The sequence below is a fragment of the Halichoeres trimaculatus genome, unplaced genomic scaffold (genome assembly GCF_033239565.1).
Source record: "Halichoeres trimaculatus isolate MK-OKI-2021-1 unplaced genomic scaffold, fHalTri1.1 fHalTri1_scaffold_15, whole genome shotgun sequence".
NCBI lineage: Eukaryota > Metazoa > Chordata > Actinopteri > Labriformes > Labridae > Halichoeres > Halichoeres trimaculatus.
In genome coordinates, this window is record NW_027437193.1 from 11,871,089 (window position 1) to 11,898,282 (window position 27,194).

General features: G+C 40.3%; 3 protein-coding genes across 10 annotated transcripts; 1 reads left to right on the forward strand and 2 right to left on the reverse strand.

Annotated features, from left to right (window-relative positions):
- Positions 1-586: 586 nt before the first annotated feature.
- eef1da (eukaryotic translation elongation factor 1 delta a (guanine nucleotide exchange protein)) lies at positions 587-11,356 on the forward strand. 8 transcript variants are annotated; one of them, XM_074689473.1, is made up of 10 exons: positions 587-846; positions 1,279-1,300; positions 2,088-2,126; positions 4,149-4,272; positions 7,439-7,495; positions 8,387-8,462; positions 8,553-8,647; positions 9,762-9,965; positions 10,313-10,507; positions 11,236-11,356. In XM_074689473.1, the coding sequence occupies exons 3-10, from the start codon at positions 2,113-2,115 to the stop codon at positions 11,272-11,274; spliced, it is 804 nt and encodes a 267-aa protein (XP_074545574.1). In that variant the 5' UTR covers positions 587-846; positions 1,279-1,300; positions 2,088-2,112; the 3' UTR covers positions 11,275-11,356. The 8 variants fall into 8 exon arrangements, with proteins under 8 accessions (XP_074545574.1, XP_074545576.1, XP_074545579.1 ...); XM_074689475.1 differs by having other exon boundaries at positions 2,091-2,126; XM_074689478.1 differs by lacking the exon at positions 2,088-2,126 and having other exon boundaries at positions 588-846.
- LOC141804839 (E3 ubiquitin/ISG15 ligase TRIM25-like) lies at positions 11,260-19,277 on the reverse strand. Its single transcript, XM_074689471.1, has 7 exons — positions 18,633-19,277; positions 15,545-15,631; positions 15,224-15,457; positions 12,778-12,937; positions 12,641-12,691; positions 12,051-12,110; positions 11,260-11,961 (listed from the first exon to the last, which is right to left on the reverse strand). Exons 1-7 carry the CDS (start codon positions 19,218-19,220, stop codon positions 11,435-11,437), a joined length of 1,707 nt encoding a protein of 568 aa, XP_074545572.1. The 5' UTR covers positions 19,221-19,277; the 3' UTR covers positions 11,260-11,434.
- A 264-nt stretch (positions 19,278-19,541) lies between these two features.
- ftr67 (finTRIM family, member 67) lies at positions 19,542-26,226 on the reverse strand. Its single transcript, XM_074689472.1, has 7 exons — positions 25,532-26,226; positions 24,175-24,270; positions 23,841-24,074; positions 23,599-23,758; positions 23,408-23,509; positions 22,980-23,078; positions 19,542-19,990 (listed from the first exon to the last, which is right to left on the reverse strand). Exons 1-7 carry the CDS (start codon positions 26,126-26,128, stop codon positions 19,923-19,925), a joined length of 1,356 nt encoding a protein of 451 aa, XP_074545573.1. The 5' UTR covers positions 26,129-26,226; the 3' UTR covers positions 19,542-19,922.
- Positions 26,227-27,194: the final 968 nt, after the last annotated feature.

The window sequence follows — 27,194 nt, forward strand, 5'->3', positions numbered from 1 at the left end:
CTACTAAGTATTTGCTATCACTACAAACCAACTTTAAGTAATACTTTACTGTATTTGACATATAGACAACATATCGTTATATAGCCTACAGAAACCCATTTTCACTGAAATATAAATAAATATAAATAAATAAATATTGGTAAGTCAAGAGTTTTAGTTTTTTTTTAATTATTATTATTTTTATGATAAATTATTGTTGACATTGCCTTTTTCAGAAATGGGCTTCCATGGCTGTGTACAAATCTAAGTAATTAATTTAAAGCCCCAAAGACGACAAAACAGACCGATAAATGCACGAAAGTGAGAGAAAAACAAGGAAGTTTAATGTACAAAGAATTTGAGCCTTAAAATTGTTTAGGCTCAGTAAAGTTTTATTTCGTCTAAACATAAAGATTCAAGAGTCAAATACGAAAAGGCGTCAAAAACCAACCCCAAATCACAGCCGTGTTATCCGGACCAGGGCCTGTCAAAACACTCAACGGCAGGTCACCCAACTATCAACGGCCAGTCGCTAGAACTCCTGGGAAATGTAGTATCTGACTGAACAGGGTTATACCAATCATGAGGACCGGTGCAAATAGTAGCAAAACACATAACTCTCGTGATTCCAGGATTTACAGAACACTTTCCCCCCCTTTCTGATATCTGTTGACAGTTTTACGTCATTAATACAGAATTAATTGTCAAAGCACCGAAAAACCGTGAAAAGATTACTTCTCCACCCCCTCCTTCACTGGAGAATAGAGGCGGCCCGTAACGGCAAGTTCTCTTCTCCCGTCGGATTACAGCCGAGGCAGCACGCCAGGGGACGGTTAACGAGTCATAAAACGTCGAATAAAGCCAAGAGTAAGTTCAGTGACGTTGAGTTTGTACAACCTTGAAGATAACAAAAATGTGCTGTTTGTAGAGGCTGATAAGCTCTGTAGGAATTTGAAGTTTTCAAGCGCCACGTGGTCAATGGACTACAAAGTTCCTGGGGGCTGTCAAAAAAAAAAACCTCCGGTTACAAACCTAACTTTAGCTAGTGAGAGAGTAAACAAGTCAAAGATAATGCACCACGAATTCCTTAATATGTCACTAACTCGCTTGCCTTACTGTCAGTTTTTCTGTGGGCAAAGTGGGCTTCCTATATTTATCGTTGAAAGTAATTTCCTCTAAAGTTAGAAGATTTGCATTATCGTTGCAATTAGCTTTCATTACCCAAGACAAATTATGTGAGTTGTTTTGTAGTTGTATGATAATGTCTTTATCATTTCTCCTTTCTTTGTCGGGCGGTAGCTCTCCATTTCATAATATAAAGGTGAGTGATGTTAGAGCCATCTAAAGCAAAAATGCCCAAAAGCATGCAGTGGTTTAAGTTGCCGTTGTGTTATATTGTGATGATTAAGATATGGATTAAACGTGTTTTACACCCAGTTGCCAGTTTACGAGGTACAACGGGGGGATAAACACATGTTTAGAAGTTAATTTTTCAGGGTAAAACTCCACATTTCAAGGTGACTGCTTAATTATAATGTAAGGCAAATACACACCCATCTCTGCCTAAAATATGACGATGGAAAAACATAAGAACAAGACTCTAAATCAACTGAAACGCATATTAGTTTTGCAAAGTGTAAGCTAGTGACTTAAAACTGTAAACCCCAAATCCCAAATCATTGTGTGTATACTATTTCTTTAATAAAAGTATCAAGTATTTTCTTACTAGGGTTTTACAATAGAGATGCGATATCAGATTCATTAGATTGGAACAAACTGGCAACTGAGAACTGCATATCTGCACTAACAGTGCTGGGAGCACCCATGTTTTTGTTAGTAAGTACTCATACTAGCAGGGGTTTTATATTTGTTGTTTTGTTTTTTTTAAGGTTTGTGCGCTAAAAATGTTTAATATATTTTTGGGGTAAATCGATGCATGAAAACATTAGATGTGTGTTTGGGGTGCTGTCTTTGCTTGCTGGTGCAGCTGTTATAAACACTTAAGACTGTGGTTAATGTCACTTCTCTGTTATAATAATTTCCACTTGTGTGATTTTTTTTGAGTTATTAGCAACATTGTGTATTATGATAAATATCCCATTTCACAGTAGGAAGTGTGCGTTTTTCTCCAGCATGCCAAAGCAAAGGTGAGCCACACACTGTTACAGGCCGGGGTTTTGGTCATGTTAACTTCTTAACATAGCAGTCAATGCAGCATAATAACAAAGACAGTGTTTCCTCTTTGATTGGACATAACCGTTTGTTGCTAAAAGGCGGCACCAATCCTAATTTTTTCTCGGTTATGTATCTATATGAATTAAATACTTTTTATTTACCGTAGAATTGTTTCTGAACGATTTGCCATCTGTAACAATTCAGTTGCAAACTGGCCATGAAGGAAACACTGAAAACACATCCTAACCATGTTGTTTCATGTCAAAATGCTATGCATATTGAAACATGTGAAGCATTTTTGATCAATCCAGCCTGTTCTTGCTCTCCTGATCACACCAGCATCACATATCAGGTTTTATGAGCTTCCTGTGATGCATTTAATAAGCAGAGTTGCTCTTGGGATGCTAACTTCACACTGAACTAATGCCTTTAGCTTCCACCTGTTGCTTCTTTTCTTTTCATACAAACTGGAAATTCAAGTGAGTAGAGAAGAGTCCTCCCTAAAAGAGAAATGGATCAGTCTTTCCCCAACCGTCAACAAGGAAGAGCCCCCCAGCATGCTACTGCACCGATGGGGGCGTTCAGGCAGGGAAATATTCCCACACTGGAGAGAGGCGTCATCAGCGGGGACAAAGTCCAGTTTGGTAGACCACAGCAACACATGCGTTTGTCTCATTTTGAGGGCCACAGCTCTGGAGAGGAGTGGTTGAGCAGCTCAATGGAGGGAGGCTCTTATGGTCGAAGCCCCAACATGCAGGGTGAGGGAATGGGGCACCACCACCGCAGTGCCCATGAGCAAGGCGAGGGCGGCTACCATCGCCGATTCGCCTCTGATGGCAGCGGACATCTATCATCCTCTCCCAGAAGTCCTAACACCAGGGGCTATATGACCTTCCAGTCAAACCGCAACCGCGGTCAGCAGCATGAAGGCCACCCGGTCACCGTGAAGGCCTCTGGGACCCCTCACCGCCAGTACAGTAGAGGCCGCAACCGTACCTCCTCTGAGACCGAGCAGGGAAGCAAAGGCAGCAGAGGGCCGAGCCATAGGAAGAGAGGCCTCTCTGAGACGGAGAGCAGACCCAGATGGGACAAGTATGGAAACCTCACACAGGGAATGGGAGAGACTTGATGTGTGTTTTTAGGTCTATATAACCCCTACAGTGTTTTTGGAAGTGTATTTTCTTGATATTCAGTGTCTGTCTGCATATTTGTTTGGCTTTTTTCAGTCATCTAACTTGTTTGGTGTTGAATGTTTTACACGATGCGGTTACATTTGGTGCGAGTTCAGCAGTTGAAAATAGGTTTAAAAACCTTGTGCATTCAGGAGGAAGCATCGCTGCTAGAGGACTTTAGCAAAAGAAACTCGTCATCTTCCTGCCGTCTTGCTGTTATTGCTTCCAAAGATTAAGTTAGCCTTACAACTGTCTTACCTGAAAAAGCTCCTCCCTTTCAGCTGCGAAGAAGTGGCGCTGTACTGTAAGGTCTCATGTAACAGATCATTGTTTTGTAATCTTACAACAAAGTGGACCCGCGCTGTCCCCAAGGGAGTGTTGTCAGTGTGCACTGGCCAACCTTTTGTTCTATAATCCAGACTCTGCAGACCAGGCAACTGTTTCACAGACTGAGGAATGTGAACATGCCTGTCTGCTGCAGTGACCGGTCAGCAAAATGAGAAGGGAGGTAAAATATTTAAGCAGTAGTCTCATTTTGAGTTTACAGAAACTAATACCTGTTATTCTGCCATTAACTGTGTTAATGGTTACACAAAAAGTCTGTGCTACGCTTTGTTTGTCTCTCCTTTTCCCACCAAAAGCTCACCTAAGGCTCTGCATGATGTAACCTGTACAATAAGCTGTCTGCTCAAGCGTTTAATGGAGCCACGTTCTGTTGCTCAAATGATTGTTCTGGCTGTAATGGCTTCATATTGCTGTTAATAGAGGTGGAACAATGTGAAGCTTTTATCACTCGTCTAAATTTTTGTTTTCTCTTCTCAGTACCAAGATGAGTGGACTTCAGTGCCTCGCCTCAGAGAACATCTGGTTCGACAAACATCGCTATGATGAGGCAGAGAGGTGCTTCTATGAGGGAGTCAACGGACCCTCCACACAGCAGCAACAGGTAGAATGATCCCTTTTTTTTGACAAAGTCAGGAGCTGGTTTAGTCTGAGAAACGAGGACGCTCATATCACCACCTTTTGTTTGTGCCCTCATTTTTCATCCTGCTGCTCTCTTTCAAGTTTTTGACACCTGCTCGGTTCATGCGCCCTATCAGTCACTGCCCCAGTTAGATTAAGCTGTCGTTACATAATCCTCAGCCACGGCTCGGAGCAGCTGTGTGCATACGAGTTAAGCCACTCGATTTAGAAGTGACTCGTCCCAGTGAGAAGGGGTCAGGTGGTTTGGCAGCTGTCTCTGCCTCTCAGGCTGCTCGGGGCAGCAGTGGAGTCACTTAATTATCTGAAACACAAAGGAGAGAGATTAAAGGAAAGTCCAAGTTTCAAAGCAGCTGTGTGCAACATTTCCACTCAAATCTCTTATTACTGATTCTATTTTTTGTGCTATATTTTCACATTCATGGCTCTGCTTTTCCCTGAACACTAGTGAAAATGTTTGAACTTGCTTCCTCAAAACAAAACCTACTCTTTGTGCTGTGATTCTTTTATATTCTACTCCTTTCTCTGCAGGTGTTGTAATAAAAATGGTTAACAGTTAGTACAGCATGTTCTAGTTTGAGATAAGAACAGCTGCACTGTGAGAGTTGCAGGTCAGGTTGTCACTGGGTTGATGTGCCCTCTTTGTTGCTGCCAGAATTACTGAAATCTTTCTTTTGCAACATCAGCACAAGTAAATAAACCCACGCACTGCATTTACTTGTTTTTGATTGGCTGAGCATCCTCAATTTATTTGATAACCCATGTTTGAAGCATGGTTCCTTTTCAGGCTATCTCTCAGAAGCAGGACACCCCCTACACGAGGTGTACATGCTGTCCTGCTTTTTCTGTGTGCATGCTGCTTCTTGTCTTTCCCGCTGCTTTAAACACACACACACTGTATACATCCTGCAGGGCGTTGCTAAATCCCTGGTCTATAAATGAAGTGAGTACTGTGCTGCAAATGATTTGCAGGGAGGTCCCCTGCGCTGGCAGGACTGTGCTCACTAATGTTCAGGTACCAGGCCCTGATCAGGGGAATAGATGTTCTAATAAGAAATGAGAATTAAAGCCACTAAGTCTGTGCTTCAATAATTAAGTGGCATGAAACACTTTTTCTTCTTTACCTCTGTTCACTTATACCAAACTTTCTATTGCAGTCTGTAAGCTGCTGTGAAGTTCATTGTTTCATTAATGTAATTTGCTTTAAGAGCTCAACCACTTTCTGTAGTTGTATTTGTAAGATGACAAAGGCATGATTTCTGTAGCTGGTGGTAAGTCCTCTCTCTTGGACAAACTTGTTTATCAGTGTGACCTGGTTTCTGCAATACATGGTCCCTCACTATTTAATTCACACATTGAGGAAAACAAAAAGGGTCCAACTGTTGTTTGAGCAGTTTGCTCAGTAATGCTGACACATTAGCATTCTGCAGCAAATCGTGCTCTGTGGCATGAATGATCCGAGGAGATGTTTGGCTGATATACTGACTGTTAATCCAACTAAAAGAGAAAAATATCTTATCTGATCATTGAGATTGAGATTAAGACATCCCTGTTTCTATCCGTCTGCACCAAAAACAGAACAGGGATTGTGGGTAAAAATCCACATCTTCAGTGTGTTCAAATCTAACGGTTAAGGTCAGTGATGCACCGATCCAAGTTTTCTCCATAACCATGCCTGGGTTTTGGCTATTGACTGATACCAGTGTTAAAGGGGACATATCATGCTGATCCGTGATTTAATGCTTACATATAAAATAATAAATTTGAAAACAAGACCTTACACCCCCTGAAATTTCAAAAAATGAGATATTGTATTTTTTCTGATATCCTAGAATGAGATTTGATGCCTCTGAAAATAGGTCATTGACATTTGGCTTCGAGATTTCGACCTTCATCACGACATGAGGATCCTTTCTTTTTATTGAAGTAATCTGATAAAGCAGCTCCTCCTCTGTGATGTCAGTTAGTCACACAACCGCCACCGAGGGATACACCCACCAAGAGCCGAGTATAAACGTATAAACTATACATGTTACAGTACCAGTTTGACTCACCACACTGAAGCGTCCTGAGATGATCTGTGTCGAGGTGTTTTTTCTTCCTCCTGAGCTGCAGAACCGTCTGGGTCTGACTCAGGGTCCAATACAAAAGGACATATCCTACACTCTGCCATTTTATTAGTGCTATCAATGCCTTACGGTTAAGTTTTGGCAAACGGCAAACTCGCTCGGTCTGCCCCATCTAGTATGGCGATTTTGTAAATACTGCCATGCTGCAAAAACTGCCCCCTGGCTCTACCCCCTCCGCCCCTCTGATAGAACTGACCAATCAGAGCACAAAGGGCTGTGACGTTGCGAGGTTACCGGAGGTCATTCTCCAAACGGAGCGTTTCAACGAGATCTTCAGAATGGCCTAAACTGAGGATATTGAGAACGCTATTGTGGGGCAGTAAAGGAACTAAATGACTTGTACTGAGGGCAGAAATGCTTTACAGGCATCCTAGTCTGGCATAGTGAAAAGGAGAAACAAGCATGATATGTCCCCTTTAAGTTCAGCCCAATCCTTTCACACCGATACTTGATAAAGCTTTGAGGGGCTGAATCAGGTCAATATCCAATATCAGGATTGGGGTTGATGCATCCCTAGTTTAGGTGGATTCATCAAATGGGTCTCTTCAATTGTCACTGTCGGATTAATTAGCCTTTTTGAGAACCATTGAAAAGAAGTTTGGACGAATAAATTGCTAACCGAACATTACGACTGACTCCAAACTAATAATGTGAACCCCGTCTCTTTTACCCTTGGTCTGACTGAAGAGTTATTTTATTCTTTACATAACTATGTTGGAGCTGCTCAGTGAAAATATCCACCTTTCAGGTTTATGAACAGTCATTTTAACATTGCTGCAATGAGATGCCAGTTTATCCTTCATGGTGTAAATAAACAGTTTGCCACAGGACTATCTGTTTTTTTTCTCTTTCACTCTTCAAATGATATATTGTTTTCAGTTTTTCTTTGATTTCTTCTCTTTCACCGGTAGTCTTTAAGTATTTGACTTCCCACCTGCAACCACTCCTCTTCTTTCTGCCTTCTCCACCTTTTTCCACCATCATGCACACGGGCACTTGTAGGCGAAAACGTCCCAGCATCCGGCCAAAGGGCGCCAGCAGAAACGGCAGCACAGAAACGTAAGTCGTCTTTATCAGCTCAGATTTGCTGCCAAGGCCTGAGAATGCTGCATGGCTGAGACAGACGGGTCAGGGTGTGCTGACGTGGAGTGAGCTGCTATCACCCACAGCCCTGAGAAGTCTCATCCTGCGACACACTGCTTTGTTTGCTTATGTTTTAAAACCTAAATACCACCAACTGTGTATAATTTCAGACTGGGGATCAGAACTCATCTCCATCACCAAATGTTTCCTTCTCATGTTTTTAATTTTTAAAGCTCAATTGTCATGGACCAAACTTTAATCCTTGTAAATACCAGAGATCATTCACTGATGGACGTTCAAAAGCATGAAGGGAAAAAACTGACTTTTGTTGAAGAAAATGTGAAGAAAGATCAATACTTCATAATTTGATGACGCCTTGGAGACAGGAATCAATCGTTGAAAGCAACAATGAAAAATCCATCGAGACCGCAGTGCTCATTTAATTTATCATTTCATACTTTTTTCTTTTGAAAACTTTGACAATTTTGTGTCAGCTCATTTAATATTTAATAAGAACAAATATGAGGTATTGATTTTTTTTCTTTCTTCAACAAAGCTAATTAAATTCTCTCCTTAATGTCCCTGATCCCATTAAAAAGCAACTGTGTGGGTGTGTGGAGGTGGGTCGGTAATTTCTAATCAAATAATTTTCACTTTTTCAGGTGTTGTTCAAAATAATTTTTGCTCTGTAAACTCAAGGGTGTTGATATTAACACCAGCATTGTTTGTGTGTGTGATTAATGGCCAATCCTGCATGGTTTGTTTTTGGGCCTCTTGTTTTTTTCACCTGCTTGGAATGATGATGATGTTGACATGACTTTGAACTCTGAACAGAACACTTTATAATTGTTTGATTTCTTCCCCCAGTCATCCTCACATGGAGATCAGGAGATGGTTGCGCGCATGAAGAGCCTGGAGCTGGAGAACCAGAATCTGCACAAAGGTGTGACAGTGTGCGCTGACTTCTTTCACATCTTTCACATCTGTGCCAGCTTGTTGAACACTAATCATCTCTTACTTTGCTCGCTGTTAGTTGTGGAGACCATGAGAGCAGCCCTGCAGAAGCTGGAGACCAGAGTGGCCGTGCTTGAAAAGACCCCTGCAGCGGCAGCTGTGCCATGTGCCAAGGTGGGTTACTGAGATTTACATTTTTAGACACAGTGCATTTCATCTTTCTTTTCTTTCTCTGAAAATGGGGAGGAGAATAAAAAATAAAGCAGGATGTCCGCTGGGTCTTAAAAAGTATTAAAAGTTGATAAATCAATTGTGGGAAAATTAAGGCCCTTAAAAAGTATTAAAAAGTCTTGATCGTAATGTTATGAGGTATTAAATTTCATTGGTATTCAAGCTTTGACTCCAAAAGTATCCATGAATATTTATTTTCCTCCTTGCGAATGTTTCAAACTAATCTGACACGCCAGACAGACAGTTTCATATATCCGCCACAGAAATAGTGCATCTGTTTCAAAAATGTTTTCAGGGTCTGAACCTTCAAAAATAACCACACCTGGTGATTGGACCATCATTCTGCTCGTCACACTCATCACAGACCAGCGTGAGGATCTGGAAAAAGCTTTAGTGTCTCAAAATATTTCACTCTAGATCATAAGAGTTTCTCAAGCCTCCTGAAGAAATTTCTCTGACTTTTGATGACCTGGGGTCTTAGATTCTTACGATTTAGAGAAAGCTTCTCCTGATCTCAGCTGTTTTGCAACAAATTTTCTTTGTTAAAATCACCTTTTTACTGGATACTACGGGATGAGATAAGGCATTTATAGATACAGTTACGTACCGCTGTTGTTTGAGACGTGACAACAAGCAAAGTTGTAATTTTGTGAGGCGCGGGCTATATGTATCACTAGCAGCCCATCATATTTGTAGGCTAATGTGACAACAAACTCAGTTTGTACAGTAGTTTAGTAGCCATCCATATGTATTTTATGTAAGTTGGCCTTAAATAACTGTTATTTGTTGTGGTAATGGGAATGTCAATTAACCTGCCTTTAGTTTCATTTATACTTTCAAGCTTTATTCCTTCTTAGCTTATCTAATTTATGTTAAAATGAAAACTACAATCATCAAAGATTGGTTGCTAATAGCAGCTTAAAGTCGCGGTAAGGTCTTAAGACTTTTTGAAAGGTTCTTTAAAAAGTCTTAAAAAGGTATTAAATTAAACTCAGGATTTCAGCATATACCCTGTAAAGGAAAAGTAATTTTTTCCCTCTTCCATTGTTTTGAGCAGGCTGCTCCAGTCAAGGCTGCTCCAGTCAAACAGGTGAATGGTGATGCCTCTGATGACGATGACGACATGGACTTGTTTGGCAGTGATGATGAAGACGAAGAGGCAGAACGTCTGAAGCAGGAACGCATTGAAGCTTATGCAGCCAAAAAAGCCAAGAAACCCGCCCTCATCGCTAAATCATCTATTCTGCTCGACGTCAAGCCCGTACGTATCCTCCTCTCAATGAAGCAGATAAAAGCAGAGCACATTGTTTTCTAGTATGAGAAAGGTGTATAGAAAATTCATTAAATATAAGAAATCTGTCACTCTACATCATTTATTCATTTTGTTAAATGCTTCACTGGCGTGTAGAAGAAACTTGTAATGCAATCTCCTGGTTTTAGTATTTTCAATGTAGCTACATTGAACCTTGATGTGTAAATAAACTTAACATTCATCTGGTAAATTTGCATGCTTTGTCATACGTGAGCACACTGCACGTTAATTCTGTAACTTCATGGTCTCGATAATTCTGTTTTCGCCTCACCCCCTCCTCCTCCCTGCTCCCCCAGTGGGACGACGAGACCGACATGGCGAAGCTGGAGGAGTGTGTGCGCTCCGTGCAGATGGACGGACTCCTGTGGGGAGCATCCAAATTGGTGCCTGTCGGCTACGGCATCAAGAAGCTGCAGATCAACTGTGTGGTCGAGGACGACAAAGTTGGCACAGACATCCTGGAGGAGGAGATCACCAAGTTCGAGGACTTTGTAAGTTACAACTGTGTGTATAATTTAAGGAACTGTTTGTATGAGGAGGAAAACTCTGGTGGAAAGTAGCCAGGTGGATGGCTCTAAATTTATCTGCTCAGGTTATATCACAGCTGTGTCGGTCTCATCGGACATATTGCTCCTGAATCTTTTAAAAGCCATTTTCCGACGCAGTGAGCACCTCTGATGAAACACTTCTGTTGATTCATGTGTGGAAGGGAAATATCTCATTCCTTTTCAAGATAAATCAAGTGAACCCGGCTTTGAGAAAAAAATAAAAACTTCCATGTTCTCAAAATTTAGTTTATGAATTGCTTTGGGAAAAATATCTTATTTGGCTCAAGTTAACACTCTGATTTCTGTCAGTCTGAAAAGTCCATGCCTGAGTCATGTTACAACCCCCCTTGCACAGCGAGGAATAGTCGTCTTTTGCTTTAATGTCTTAAATGGATTACACAAACAAGATAACATGCGTTAATTGATGAGCTTGGGAGATGTTGTTGGGTGAATTCAGTTACGCTGGACAGGCCCTGGCTGAGAGTTTTCCCAGAAGGTGATCTCACATGATGATGCTTTTTAGTTCTTGATGCAGGGGGAAATTACATCTCAGAATTGTACATTATTTACATTGTCAAAGCTTTATTATGCATTTAAATTAACAAAGGACTCCATGCACAAAAAAAACGTACATTTTTTTAAATAACTGTACACCTTTTCTGTGTCTGCAGGTCCAGAGTGTAGACGTTGCTGCCTTCAATAAGATCTAAACTCCACACAGGCTTCAAACCTGCTCCACCAAAGTGTTGCTGCTCTCGGCTAAATAAAATGAAAAGTTTTGAGCACAGGAAACAGGTCTCAGTTTCATTATTTTTACTCCTAAGGCTCAATTTTTTCTTTTGTTCTTGGACTGATGAGAAAGTTCCACATTTAAAGGGAGCACAGCTTCAACGTAGAACCCAACCCCACCCAGAATCCTGGATAGACGGGCTGTGAGAACACAACCCGGACTTTATGGAGTAAAACCATTGAATCAGAAACATTATAGAAAGACAAAGTCCCCGCTCTGAAGTCCAGATACACTCCTATCCTGCTGTAACCCACAGCAGCGATGGTCACACTCTCCTTGTTGTGCTGAAAGGAACACAGTGAAGGGGAGCAGTCCAGGCTCCAGGATTTAGAGTTGTGTCCCAGCTTGCTGTCGCTCCCCCCTCCACTCCTGTTCATGTTTTTGTAGCAGACACCAATGGAAACTCCTCCATTACCGGCCCATTCCACCTCCCAGTAACAGCGTCCTGCCATGCCGGCTCTGCACAGCACCTGGGCCCAGCTGGTGAAGCGATGCGGGTGGTCCGGGTAGGGCTGAGGGTCCAGGCGTGTGGTCACTCCTCTGCGGTTATCAGTGAAGGATAGATAGGGGTTGGCTGTGTTTAGGTCCAGGGATACTTCATTATAATCTGAACAGAGGAGATTCACACTGTTAGACACTAAAGTCTTAAGTTTCTTTATGTTGGATTTCACTGAGGGCAATGAAAAATACGCTTACAATGAAGGAAATCTGTTCTTGTCTTGGGGTCGGAGTTGTACGACATATCTGCCTCCTTGGCTGCAAAATGAAGCAGATAACAGACACCAAACACAACAGAATGGGATACTTCCCTGGCATAAGAATGACATTGAAAGAATCAAGCTGTTTTAATATCTTAAAGATTTAGGGGTAGACAAATTTTGCTGCGTAGAGTGCATAAAACATATGATTCCAGACTGGAGAAGTGACTCCAGGCCCTGCTAAAGGAAACTGAAAGCAGAATAAGACTGTGCTGATGGCACTGATAAACTTCAGTTCTAATTGGAGCTTAAATTGGGTCACTTTTAAATAAAACATTTGTCACTGCTGGGAAAAGGGTCATACAGAGTTTTGAGGCCAAAGGTACACTATGCCTGAAGTTTTTAACTAAGAGCAGACTGGATCTGAACACAAAGTGAATATTTGATTCAATATGGTTAAAAAAGAAGAACCTGTCACTAGGAATTGATCAAATCTAATCAGATTACAAAGAACTATAAAGTTTTATTTAAGGTAGGATCCAGATCAGAGTGAATTCAATTGTTGAGTTGAAAATAAATCTCTCATACCTTTAGAGTTCTCAGAGGTAGTTTGGTTGTTGGTTTCCTTCAGTGACATGACTGGAAATACAGAAAAAGAGTTTGTGAACATTAATTATTGATATTGGGGAAAAAACAAAATGGAAATGACATAAACACATACAAACCCTTTTCAGAGACTCTGTTAAATTCTTTTTCGAGAGTTTCATCCAGACCGTCTTTAACGTCAGCCAGAGCTCCTCTCATGGTTTTATACATCAGATACTGAAGCGCGTCGGTGCTCGGCATCTCCACACTCTTCACATGGAAGTGAAGGGACTTACACTTCTGCAGTGATGAGAAACAAAAATCTGTTTAGTCAGCGGGATTTGATTGTGAATTAAACAACTACAACAAAATACTTTTGGCAGGATGAAAGACTGTGAACCGACAGCTGCGATAAGTAACTGGATCTGCTCAAAACACATGATATGAGATGGCTTTGCTTTATGAACTTTAAACATTTCAAGTGCTGCACTGAGGAAACAAATCAAGTAAGGAAACATTAAAAGCTTGAAAAAAATATAGAAAAACTGGGCTAGAATAATGAACTTTGACAGTGGCACACTTTAATATGCTTAGTTAAATGTTTGTCTCGTATCTTCTATGAAACATGTCATACTTCATAAAAAAGGATTTGACATCAGAATTGGAGCAACTGAAATGAGTGAATGCATCAGATTTTGGTTCTTGCTTTGGGTTTTCTTAGTACTTCATTTTCTACAGAGGCATGTTGCTGCCACAAGAAAAAAACAACAATCAGCATCATAATATAATGTGAAAAAAATCACATGCCAATGCTTTTCACGTTATAACAAGATACTTTCACAGTATTGTCATAAAAGTTATAACAATATTACAGGATACTTGTATTTTTATAATCATTTACCATTTAACTTGTCACGGGAACCACATTATGTTATAACAAGATATATTTTAGGCAGTTTAGGGTCACAATGGCACGAAACACAGATACACCACTGTTGATATTTTAGGAAACTATCGTACCAGAAGATTGCATGACTTCACCATGTCAACCCAAGCATCAAGTTTTTAAAGTGTGTGATATTCCATGATTTATCTGTTCTCAGGTTCCTGATTCAAACATGAGTGGAACATTATATGCAGTGATTTGACGACTTTGACATCTAAACAATACCAGTTATACTGATTTACGTCTCAAAAAATGGCTTATTTCATTGAAACAAGATAACTTTCCCATTATAGCATGATACAGTAGTTCATTGTAAGAGCTTTGAGTTAGCTTAGCTGTATGAGTTTTCACCTGGAGGTATTTTTCAGTTGGTTTCTGTCGTTGCAATTTTTTTTTTTTTTTTTTTTTTTTTTGTTATTAGATTACCACTAGGTCTCCACTCTTGTTGTTTGTCCTTCTGGCTGCTTGGGACTTTGGGGAAATGTGCATCATGATGTGTCCTGGCCGAGGGCATAACAATGCTGTAATAACATAAAAACTTCCTGTTGTGATGTGAAACACACCTTATTTAAACCAAAAAAGATTTCTCTAAAAAGATATATTTTTTTAGCTTTACCTCTGCATGTCACAAGCTTTCTTACAGAAACACTTTACATTTTTTTCACACCTCTCTTCATGCACACTTAAATAATTATTGTGACTTTATTGACTTTTTGATGTGCGCAAAATTCACCAAAACAGGGGTACGACAGACAAAATCTTTTCTCTCTCCTCTCTTCACTGCAAAAAACTGAAATCTTATCAAGTGTTATTGTCTTATTTATTTTTTGTCTTATTTACATGGATAAAATTTTCTTTTTATACTTGATACAAGCCACACTCAACTGGCCAGTCCAAAAAAATGTCTTGTTTTAGGTTGATTAAAGACAAACATAAGGTCAAGTAAAAAAAAAGAATCTGCCAATGGAAAAAGAAAAATTTGCTTAAAACAAGAATAATGTCGTAATACAAGTAACTTTTTTTCTTTATCCATTGGCAGATTTTCTTTACTTGTTACAATTCAACCTCATTTCTGTCCTTAAATAACTTGAAATAAGACATTTTTCTGGACTGGTCAGGTGAATGTGGCTCATATTAAGTCTAAAAAGGCACTTTCTACTGAAAATAAGACAAAACCACTTGTCAAGATTTCAGTTTTTTCAGTGCTGTTTACACACTGACTTTGAAACTATCAACATATCTTTCAAAAGGTCATGTGACTCAAGGTCAGAGCCTGTATTTACAAGACTGAGAAATGCAGACTCAAGCACTCCTGCTGTCAACCTTATTGTTGTAAAAAAAAACTTAAATTTACAGTAATTTAACAGAGAACGGGATCACTGAGGGACACTTTTAGCTGTCAAAAGAAAACACCAGTAGGTTTCTGGTTTTAAAGGTGTTGATGTTTGAATGGACACTAAGATTGAAAGTCATGTTTTAAAGACGAGCTTGCCCAAAACAAAACTGTACTGTGTAAAACTTGAGCTGGAGAGTTCCCTTCTGTTTTGTGGTGGTAACAGACTGTAATTTTGAATTTTTCCATAGAAAGTTAGCACAAACCTCTCCCCACATGCCGAGCCGTGTTATCTCTCATGTCATACCTGCAGGAAGTAAAGGTGGTCCTCGTTGCAACAGAGCCTCTCCAGCTCAGCTGCGCTCCTCCTCAGCTCTGTCATCTCCCTCTGGATCTTCTCCAGCAGCTCCTCAGCCTGACAGACAGCCGCTCTCTCCTGCCTCCTGATCTGCTCCTTCACCTCACAGCTCTGCTTCTCTATGGAGCGGATCAGCCTGGAGAAAATCCTCTCACTCTCCTCCACCACCGCCTCTGTGGAGTGCTGAGGAAGATAAAGTTTCCTTTTTTTATGAGCCACTCACGCTTTTGACAGCGTGTCATCAACATCGTAAACAGAGTAAACACTCACCTTTATGTATTTCACAATGTATCTGAGTTCCTTTTCCGCGTCCTTCAGTTTCTGCAGAGATTTCAAAGACGACTCCTGGAGTTTTTTCTGAGAGAGTACAAAAGATGAATATCAGAGTTCATTCCCTCAGGCTTCAGGTGGGAAGTTTTGATTTTACTCTCAAAAGGTTTGGACTGAGCTGGAAGGTCTTTGCTCTATCAGTCCAGTCTTTTGACTCAGTTGCATCAGAGTCCAACATAAGCCTGCAACACTGGATTAAAACTTTCCTTCTTTAGTATCTGAAGAACTGAAACTTTTATTCAAGCTTGTAATAAAAGATAAATCTTTCATTCTTCACATCAGATACACATTTTTAGGGTCTGTTTTATGCTTCTGCTTGATACTCTATCAACCCAAACAAAATCAAAATGAGCTGACCTTCTGTTTTATTCATTCTAATGTGATCTCTAAAGAGGCATTAAAACCGTTTAGCAAATAATCAACATGAGGCTTTGTAAAGAGTCAGTATTTTCTAACATTTAGTCCACTGCAGTGTGTTTGTCTGGTTGAGAACGAGTTGGATTCTGCATGAGGTCCATCATTTGAATGCCTGTGCACTGATAATATGCAAAACATCTGCAAGTCAGTTGTTTTTTCTTCCTATTTGGTTTGCTGATCTGTTTTTTATTTATCATCACAGTCAGCTGAACTGGGCACAGCAGCTGCCTTGACATGGTTGATGAAGGCTTTTAAAGGGTAAACTGCTGCTTTTTGCATCACAATTAGCACTCTCTGTCAGAGCCATAAAAGTCAAATCTGAACACACAAATATGGCGCATGCTGTGGAGGTTCAGTTTTGTAAATGCCATCACACAAGTATCCAATTCGATCTCTGATGGAGGGTTAAATGTAAGATCATACACTTGCTGTTGTTGCCACATTTGCACAAGTCTTATAAGTCTTAATCAAACAGGCATCCTGTTACTTGTTTAAGCAAATGCAGCATTTTTATACTGCCTATCCTCTCTGTTACATCTTCTCCCTGTGTTTGTAAAGCACTACCTGACTTTTTGTCAGTTAAGTTAATTTTCTGCAAACAAAGTGAAGTGTCTCAGGTTTTGAGTGAGTATGACACATATGGAAAAGTCTTTCCATTTTTTTTCCTGTCACAGTCCGTGAAAACCGTAAACAGGCTTTTTACCCCAAAATAAAGGTACTTCAGGTTAAGACCTCTATTTTGGCCTAAGCTTCAAAATATGACATTTGGACACCTGAATTCTAAGCTAGGCCTGCACAATATATTGTTTGAACATCGCCATCGCAATATGCGCATGCGCAATAGTCACATCCCCCATGTGATGCAAGAAATGGAAAAAAAGCGACTGAAATTGAAGCCTATTATTTCATACAGAGACATGGCCTCCTGGATCCCTTTTATATACAGCAATCTTCATCATTCACAGATAAACCCCCTTAGCCTGGATTTAACGGTAGTATAGGAATACAATGGTGTCACTGTGAGTCAACCAAATTCTTCCCAAAGAGAGCTATTGAAGTCATCTGGTGAAATATTTTTTTTTTTTTAATATCGCAATATATATCGCAATAATCGCAATGTCAGTTTTTTCCAATATCGAGCAGCCCTATTCTAAGCAGTTTTATTTATTCTATTTCAATAGAAAACCGTTTTGTTTAGTTATTTATAGACATGCATCGATTGATCCGTGCCGATTTCCTTAATTTTGGGGGATCGGTGATCGGTGATTGTTAATTGGCTCATCCTGAAACTGATGTTATATACCTCCGAGGAGGTCTGACAGCCAGCCATTGTTGCTTTTTGCTCTGAGACCTAAAACTCAGGACACTTTATTGGTTGTTTCAGTTAAAACATAGAGATTTTTATTGTTTCATAGGCATTGTTCAATGATTTTCAATAAAACAAGATTGGAACATTAAAGGTATATGCTGTCAGTTATAAAAAATTTAAAAAATGAAAAAACGGTATCGGCAGGTCAGGCTTTTTAAAGATTGGTGAATGGTGATCGGCAAGAAAATTGTGATCGGCGCACCCCTAGTTATATATAATTTTTGATAAATTTGAATAAAAAATGTTCTAAAAATAGAACCTCTGACTAGGGATGGGAACCAAATTAAGCACTTTAAAAGGTACCGACCCAATTCCATCTGTAGTACCGGGTATCGATTCATGCAAAATCAAACGGTACCATGTTTCAGTACCTAAACCCATACTTGTAACTGTGAAGGTGTGCAAGAGGAGTCGATCTTCCATGATGGACATGGACACAGTAGTGCAAGTTTATATATTGAGAAATAAATGTTTTAAGTTGTAAAACTTTGAGGTTTTAGTTTTAAACAAATTTATATTTTTTACCACACAAAAGTACCGTAACCTGGTACCGCTGGGAACAGATACCAATGCCCTGTACTGTATCATTTCAAATGTAAAAGGTACCCATCCCTACCTCTGACTAGAAAAAGGGATTTCAAGGGAAATAACTTCAAAGATTGTAGTTTCACATGATTTGGAACAATTTGCATCAATTTTAGGCAATTTTCCTTTTCCTTGAAACCAAACCTATTTTAACTCTGAACATTACATGGAGACACAGAGTAGTGAAGTTTTGAATGGTTAGCAATGGCTTTTAAAAAGCTGTTTTTTGTTTTTTTTCAAGGCAGTTAAAAATCCTGACACAGTCTGAGTTAATTGTTCTCTCTGGTTGACAGTTCCTGCTTTTAACACCAAAGAATGAGTGGTGCTGAATTCTTCCTTAGCTGTCTGACAACAAGCGAATATTTCACATATTTCTCAAAATATCAAAGCATTCCTGAAATGAAAGAGACTTCCACAAAACTTAACACCAACAATATAACCCAGCAAGTTATTCAGCATTTTTCTAAGCCACATTTAATTCAAGGTTTTCATGTGTAATCACAACATTATGTGTGCTTATTATCACATAAACACTCTATGGGACAGTAGGGGTGACCCTTATGATGTCATTGGGTTGCATTTGCTGGATGTGATGTATGCTAACACAGGGATAAAAGGTGTAATCAAGCAGAAATCTGTAATATGACTGGAACTCACCTGTTGCGTTGCTCTCTCGTCCACCACCGTGACAGCATCGTGTCCCTTGTGTCTCCCTTTCACACACTGTGAACACACACACTGCTGGTCAGTGCGGCAGTACAGCCTCAGGACTTTGTCGTGGTGTGGACACAGTTTCTCCTTCAGCTGGTCTGAAGCTGCGATCAACATGTGGGACTTCCCGTGAAAGCGCTCATCGTGGACTTTCAGGTGAGGCACGCAGTACGACTCCAAACACACGAGGCAGGATTTCACTGCTTTGGTTTTCCTCACTGTGCACGCGCTACATGTCACCTCTTCCGGTTTGGATGAGTTCTGGGCAGAGTTCTGAAGTCCAGACTGCTGTAACTTCTCCACCACCTCTCCCAGGACCGTGTTCCTGCTCAGCAGAGGTTTGGGGTTGAACACCTGTCGGCACTGAGGGCAGCTGTACTGGCCTTTCTGCTTAGCCCTGTTCCAGTAGTCTTCAATGCAGACCAGGCAGTAGCTGTGACCACACGGGATCGTCACCGGGTCTCTTAAGATCTCCAAGCACACCGAGCAACTGAACTGGTCTTGTTCTATAGAAATAGTTGCTGCTGCCATCATGTCTGACGCTCTCAGTACTGAAACTGAAGAGGAACAAAGATAGGCGTGTCTCTCAGAAGTGCTGGTTTCACCTGCTGCACCCTCAGGCCTCCAATCACAGCAGGTGAACCAGGAAATAGGCTGTACCACACAAAAAGTGCAAACAAGCCTCTGTTGACACACCTCTCCTAAGAATACCTGCCTGTTTTTGTTCATTGTAAGGTGAAATAGAAACCACTCTGCATGCAAACAAACTCCTCGCTACAGCTCAAAGTTTTTTTTTTAATGTCAGAATGTTACCAATCACAATATATTATTACACACATCTGCAAAGCAAAACAACTGTTCTTTAGGTTTGGTTGAAATAAAAAAAAGTAAAAGCATAACCATCTTCAAAAACAATTAACACTAAATTTCAAAACCATTTTCTTAAAATACTGAAATAAAATGTAAAGAACTAAGCTGCATTGAGCTGTTTAATACTTATAATTAACCAAATGTTAATAATAACTTAAGCAGCATTTTTTTTATCTATACTGTCATAAAGGATACAAGTAGCACTAAGACAGTTCAGTTAACGGCAAACTGTGGTTCATAAAAAGCACAACTGGTCAGTGTTGGAGATGATTTGTACCAGGAAAAGCAGAAGAGAGCACTGAGGTATAATGACATTCATCTCGTGTTGCTGCAGGTGAAATGTTGTTATCGATGTCGGCTACATGTCTACTTCCTCCTGGGGTGAGCGCGTCGCTGTAGGTGCCTCTGTCTGGATCCTGAGGAGTACTTGGGGCCTAAACAGAGAAAGAGGAGGGATGATAAATCTGCTCCAAGATGGCAAAGATGAGATCAGGAATCATTTCAGACAACAAGTAGACTGTTTTCATTGCTTCTCCAAGAACACTGCTTGAAAAATGTGTGGATGCAAAAATCAGAAAGAGACAATTTCAGTCAGACATTTTTGAAAATGCTAAAGGAGCCCCTGGAAAACATTTTCATTACTAGGAAAAGATGAGATGCTGAGGAACATGGCTATTTACACAAGAAAATATAATCAGGGCATGCTGAAAAAATTGGCACCTATTAAAAAATACAAACAAAAGACAATAATAAATATATCAAATAAATACTTAATGACATACCAACTCAGTGTGTCAATATTATTAATGATTTTCAATTTTATTTTGTTTAATTGGGTGCTGATTTTGCTCTGTTGGTACAGCAGGAGAGGACAAAGCACTGTTGCTGAGTTTAGGATCCGAATGATGAGTCAGTGACTAACGGCTCAGCCCTGTTGGAGCCTAAAATGTAACGACCCAAAATTTAATTTTATAAAAAGTAATAAATCCCAAAATATAAAAGCTCTTGCAAACAATGAAATAATCTGTAACATTTTGGATTGTTTATGAAGAATATACAGCACTTTGAAGGAACAATCTGGGCCCAGAGAGCTGGACTTTCAACAGGTGTTTAGAAAACTTTGAAGAGTTCGACTGACTGAAATTGAAAGTGATACTCTTTTACTACCCACAAAAGCAAACAAAGCTGCAAACAAAGGTTTTAAATTTCTGTGTTAAACTGGAGGATTGATGGCACGCTAAAGGAACTGACTGTCTTCACATTGTCCACAGCAAGTATTTAAAGTAAGTGAGACATTTGACTGTTAAAGTAACCACCTACTGTATACTGCCAGCTGTTTCTAAATGTAGTATCGGACTGCTCTGTTGGTCTGATTTGTAGCATCCTTTGTTGTTTTCACAAAGTAAAGCCGACCACGAAACTGTTTCCATAGCATCAACTTCTGGTTTAAACAGGCTTCTCTGGCATGCTGCAGATTTTGCTCTTTTTCACATACTACATTTTTGGCCAAATATGTACTTTCAACCACTATCTACCAAAGCACTGGCAAGATCATTAAAAGGATAGTAAGGGTTTTTTGACATGAACCTGTATGGCATCCTCATCTATAGTTATGTACATCAGCGCTGTCTTACCCCTGTTAGTGTCCTGTGACCCGAGATCTGGTGCGGTTTTGGTCCAGACGAAAGTAGTCCGGCAACATGGCTGGGGTCACGAAAATAAAGCGTTTTTCCTCTCAAAACAATTTGTGTTCAAAAGAGTGATAAATTTGCATCACAAAACTGCAAACTGGAAAAAAGTCAGACTCTGTTATCGATTGGCACTACTTTCTGGTGTGTATCACTGCGCCGCGTGGTCCATCCAGCTGACCGGCGCGCGTTGTCACCGTCATTACAACTTAAAAAAGTTAACGATAACATGTCTGACTACGACCCTGATGAAGATGACATTACATTTAGCACAGAGCCAAGGGGATTTCTTTATGAACCCGAATATACTGATGCTGAAATTCGTCAGATGGAGTTAGAACGGGTAGAGAGAGAGAGACAAGGTACAGTCATGTCGCTCCTGGAGCTACAGCTGGAGCCGTGAAAGAGAGGGTGACAGACAAATGCTGGTGCACTTGTCAGAAGTGTGAAGTCATGTCGACAGAGGTGGAGTGCTACTGGTTTTTCCTCGTACCTAGGTACGTGGAAAAAGGTCTGTAAGACACCCTCATTCAGTAGTGCAGGGAAGTCATTATTGTTTGTGATGCATACAGAAGCTGCAACGCTGGCCCCCTCATCATTTGAAAGGTCTTGCATCTGTGGCATGATGCGGTTCCATTCGTGGCAGCAGTAGCACTCCACCTCTGTCGACATGACTTCATACTTCTGACAAGTGCACCAGCATTTGTCTGTCTGTCTCTCTTTCACGGCTCCAGCTGTGGCTCAAGGAACGACATGACTGTGCCTTGTCTCTCTCTCTCCACCCGTTCTAACTCCATCTGACGAATTTCAGCATCAGTATATTCGGGTTCATAAAGATATCCCCTTGGCTCTGTGCTAAATGCAATGTCATCCTCATCAGTGTCATAGTCAGACATGTTATTGTTAACTTTTTAAAGTTGTAACGACGGTGACAACGCGCGCCGGGCAGCTGGATGGACCGCGCGGCGCAGTGATACACACCAGAAAGTAGTGCCAAGCGATAACGGAGTCTGACTTTTTTCCAATTTGCAGTTTTGTGATGCACATTTATCACTCTTTTGAACACAAATTGTTTTGAGAGGAAAAATGCTTTATTTTCCTGACCCCAGCCATGTTGCCGGACTACTTTTGTCTGGACCAAAACCGCACCAGATCTCGGGTCACAAGACACTGACAGGGGTAAGTCAGTGCTGATGTACATAACTGTAGATGAGGATGCCATACAGGTTCATGTCAAAAAACCCGAACTATCCCTTTAAAGTAGTGCAATGTACATCTTCCCAATCTGAGGCTGCAAAAGTCAACGTAAACCAAAAGCTCTTCACAGCAGCTTTAACTTGAGTTAATATTAACCTCCTTTACTTTAAACAGAATTAACAGATAAAGTGCTTTCAACGTTATCACCCTTGTTTAACAGTAGATGACTCACAGAGTTAGGTATTAAGTAGTTGCAGTTATTTCTAATACATGCAGGTCCTGTATTCATATCTTTTTTTGTAGTTGAGGGTTTGTAGTGGAGTCTTCAAAGGCTGCTGTACCCTTCAGAAGCCACTAGATGTCACCAAGTCTGCCAAGTTAAAGGCACAGGGCGTTCAATTTTCCCCTTACAATAAATTACAGATCTGGTCTCTACATGGATGTGATAAGGTCATGGATTCCCCCTAAAATACTACACTATTGGACAGTTTTAGACAGATTAAGAAATACAATAATGTTGCTTTTAGTTTTTATTTACCAAATGGTGATAAGGTAAACGTTGGCACAGAGAGTCCTGGATTGAGGAATGGGTTGAGATGGTTCACGGGAATTTGGTTTAGACCAGGTGTTGGGATCACTGAAAGAACAAAGACAACAAACAGAGTTACTGCGGAGCCCCTGCAGCAGAATCACATCTCCTTTTAGTGCACAATCAGCAGACTCCACTATAAACAAACAAGTTGACTCAGGTGTTTGTGCTGCGTGGGAGTGCAGACGGATACTTTACACAAGCAAACAAAAAGATGAACTTTAAGTACATTTTTAAATCTCAGAAAGAAATGAGACTGTAACAGTTTCACTTCCTATGATACTTTTACCCACTGACGAAACATGAACTGCATCAAAAGCTTCCTGTTAGGGGTTTACTTGTGCAATATTTAAAAAAGAAGAGGTTCACACACTCACTTTGTGTTGCTTCCATTTGTACAGCTGATGCACCTTCACTTGGCGGGTTTGTATCGAACTGTACAGCAGAATTTTCAGGAGCTACTATGATGACGTCTCTCACTGCAATGACAGGAAACCAAAACCATAAAAAACATTTGTCTACAGGATAATTTAAATCAGATGAAACACTGATGTAGTAAAAGTCATACCTCTCTCATAGATGCTGACGAACCCACCCTGGCACACCTCCTGCAGAAGCACTTTAAAGTCTGACACAGCTGTCAGCACTGGGCCGAAGGTGAGGCTGGGGTCAATGGTGACTGAGGGCAGAGCTGACAGCACAGGTGGAGCACGAAGAGACTGACAGCTCTGTGTTTACACAGAGAGACCAGGAGTTAGACTGTTACAGTCCCTAGTATTACGAAAAGGTATCACTCAGAGGAGTTATTACCTGGAGGAAATGGATTTGATCGTCAGTGTGTGACAGTTTGTCCAATTCAGCCTCATTCTTCTTCAGCTCAGCAATCTCCTTCTGGATCTTCTCCAGCAGCTGTTCAGCCTGACTGACCGCCGTCTTTTCCTGGGCTTTGATCAACTCCCTCACTTCAAAACGTTTCAGCTCGATCGCGCGGATCAGCTCGGTGAAGATGGCATCGCTCTCTTCAGCTGCTGAACGAGCCGAACGCTGCAGAGTGACACAGAGCAACATGAAGCACGGGTTGACATGGACGTTAAAAAGGTGAGGGTATTTAAAAATCGGGACAAAGGGGGAGTTTTTTACTTACAGTGAGAGAGAATATGGCTTGTCTCAGCTCCTGGGCCTCCTTTTCCCTTTGATGAATTTTTATCTGAGAGCTTTGCTTCATGTCACCAAGTTCTTTCTGTAAGACAAGATGATGAGAAACCTAAATTAAAGCCACTTCAGTATCTTGATGATCTGATGATCTGGGAGACAAATAAAGGATGTTTCTATCGGCCAGTCAAGCAACACTGAAGTCACTTTTGGTCACAGATTTTTTCTTTAGGTCTCAGTCAGTCATGCCTTTTCTGCATCTGTGTCTACACTATGGTTTTGATTTGCACCAGAGAGATTGGAAAACAACTGTTTTTATAGCAATGAAACAGGATTGTGACAATAAATTAAAATAAAATGAAGTAAAAAATGTTAGATACATTTGTTTCTACCATACATTGATTCTGAGTTATAGTTGTTACCTTAGATTTGAGTTTTTAAATAAATATATATCAAATATTATTTGTGGGGAAACACTGATTGCTGACATTTTGCCAGATATGACTAGGTTAAATGTTCAAGATTTCTGGTTGGAGGACCTTAGACAATCCTGAAGTTACTTCTGTCTCAACATGTTTGAATAAACCCTGCATTTTTTTGGCTTCTTTTCTGGAGTTTGGAGACTAATGAGTCATTCTACGAAACGGGTGCCATTTGGGTCCGCAACTTTTGAAGAGATGTACAAGGCACAAAAAATGTGTCAAAGTGTTTTTACAAATTTTGGAGCTACCAAAGCAAGTGCTCTTGTTGACATGCTGTATCGGAAAATTCTATTTCTTAAAGAGAAAAATTTTCATTTGAAAAATAACTGCTCTTTAACTAAACAAAAATGTATTTTATCCAATAACTCGATTAATCGATGGGATTTTCAGTAGAATACTCGAATACTAAAATATTCAATAGCTGCAGCCCTAATCCAGGGTATGAAAAACAAATCTAATTCTTCAACCTCCAAGCTCTCAAACCTTCTGCTCAGGCTGCAGATGTGAAAATATTTACCAGCTCTAGACTTGATAGTCCCGAACATTTTAGGTTGTGCAGCTATTACAGGAACTTTTAAGAAATCAAACTCTGACATCTGTCAAGCTGGAACTTTCAACTATTACATTAAATATCAAGCAATCCGTTATTTTTCCTTGAAAATTTATTTTGCTGTAACTTTTGATTTTTATTTGATCATAAAGGCCTACTATGAAGCATGTGCTAATCATATAAAAAGATCCCCTGAAATCTAGTAGATGGTGTAAAAGGAGTGCAGTAGCCTGCCTGCAGACTTGCACTTTAGTAAATGATTTAAGAGTCACATCAGTGTCTTTGATCATGAACCCCTTCCTTGGTGATCTGATTACCTGTCTCTGTTGTATCTCGGTCTCAGCCAGCACCGTATCGTGTCCTCTGTGCTCGTCAGTCAGACACAGATAACAGATGCACTGTTTGTCTGTGCGGCAGTAAACCTCCAGTAACTTGTCATGTCGGGCACAGATCGTCTCTTGAAGCTTTTTCGAAGCGGACACCAGCTTGTGTTTCTTGAAAGCAGCAGACTCGTAGTGTGGCTGGACGTGGACGTCACAGTAGGAGGCCAGACACACCAGACAGGACTTCACTGCTTTGTTTTTCCTCCCAGTGCACACGTCGCACTCCACGTCGTCCGGCTCGGCAAAGCTTTGGTTAACGGTGGGAGCGGCATCTCGTAATCCAGTCTTTTTGAATTTCTCCACCACATCGGCCAGCATGGTGTTTCTGGCGAGCGGAGGCCTCGGGTTAAAGTTCTGTCTGCACTGCGGACAAGCGAAAACACCCAGATAGTCGTCCTGGTCCCAGTAGTTCTCTATACACTCCGAGCAGTAGCTGTGACCGCATGGGATGGTCACAGGGTCCCTTAACACGTCCAGACATATCGAGCAGTTAAACTGGTCCTTATCCAGAACCACTCCGGCCTGAGCCATGGTCCAAACAAACTGAAAATGATGAAGACAGTACTCGAAAACACAGTAACCGTACTGACAGTCAGGCAGCTGCTGTTGTTTACAGGAAGTGATGGGAGGGGGCGTGGTCGCGCATACGTCACAGGAAACACGGGGATTTAATTTTTAAAATATTCAAAAATGATTATATTAATGACGCATCGTTTACGGAAAAAAAACGGACATTTAGAAAATATTGAATCTGAATATATAAATTTATTTGTTATAAGCTTGAATTCGTATTAGAAGAATTTTGACTTAAACCAGGAAGAGGCTGTAATTGTACAATTCTAAAGCTATTCTCGTGAATCAATCCATCACTTTAAAATAAAAAGTTAGTCATAAAAATAGTGGAAATTACATTGTTGTAGGGTCAAATATAGTTTTTTTTTTTACATGAAAGAATAATCTATTTGTCCCTTAGAGAAAAACTGATGTGTCAATTTGTCATCAGAACTGTTTATCTGAATACTCCCTTTACACCTTGTGCATACGTTCTGTGTAATGGAGGCATTCCCTAAAACTGATATAATAAATATAATGACATAGTTGTACACATTTTGAATATTTCAGGTTGGTGGGTATTTCTCAACACTTTAACCAACTAAAGTATCAGCAGAATTGTGTGACTGATTTTTTATTTTAGTTTTTGGAACATATGAAACCAAAACTTGCGTATCTTAACTGAAAGTAAGAAAGGAAAAAAACACAACATCTGTTAAATGTGCATTAAAAGTTGGCCATCTCAATTAAAAAATTGCACAGTTTCAGAGACAGTTTAAAAACCTGTGTATAACACTGAAAGCAATTTTTCTGTTTTTACTATCTCAAAAGGAAAGCCACGGGGAACTAAGACCAGTTTGACCGTCACTTCACAAGAAAGGGAGCAACTTTTCTGACCCGGAAATTACAGCCTTACACTAAATGTGCAAAGAGTATCTGTTTTTGTGTTGTGTTGTCCCCTAAAGCTGTTGGTAAAGGGTAAATATTTCTTTTGGTTTCTCAACAACCTGGAACAAACTTAACATAATAACTGTAACTAATTACA

Coding starts and splice junctions, on each gene's coding strand:
- eef1da (XM_074689473.1), top strand. Junction 4,273..7,438: donor CCTCCACACAGCAGCAACAG/GTAGAATGATCC, acceptor GGGCACTTGTAG/GCGAAAACGTCCCAGCATCC. Junction 7,496..8,386: donor AGAAACGGCAGCACAGAAAC/GTAAGTCGTCTT, acceptor TTCTTCCCCCAG/TCATCCTCACATGGAGATCA.
- LOC141804839 (XM_074689471.1), bottom strand. CDS start 19,220: ATGATGGCAGCAGCAACTATTTCTATAGAACAAGACCAGTTCAGTTGC. Junction 15,632..18,632: donor ACGAGAGAGCAACGCAACAG/GTGAGTTCCAGT, acceptor GTACTCTCTCAG/AAAAAACTCCAGGAGTCGTC. Junction 12,111..12,640: donor TACCTCTGAGAACTCTAAAG/GTATGAGAGATT, acceptor TTCATTTTGCAG/CCAAGGAGGCAGATATGTCG.
- ftr67 (XM_074689472.1), bottom strand. CDS start 26,128: ATGGCTCAGGCCGGAGTGGTTCTGGATAAGGACCAGTTTAACTGCTCG. Junction 23,510..23,598: donor CGTCAGCATCTATGAGAGAG/GTATGACTTTTA, acceptor CTGTCATTGCAG/TGAGAGACGTCATCATAGTA. Junction 19,991..22,979: donor GTTTACCTTATCACCATTTG/GTAAATAAAAAC, acceptor TTCTCTGTTTAG/GCCCCAAGTACTCCTCAGGA.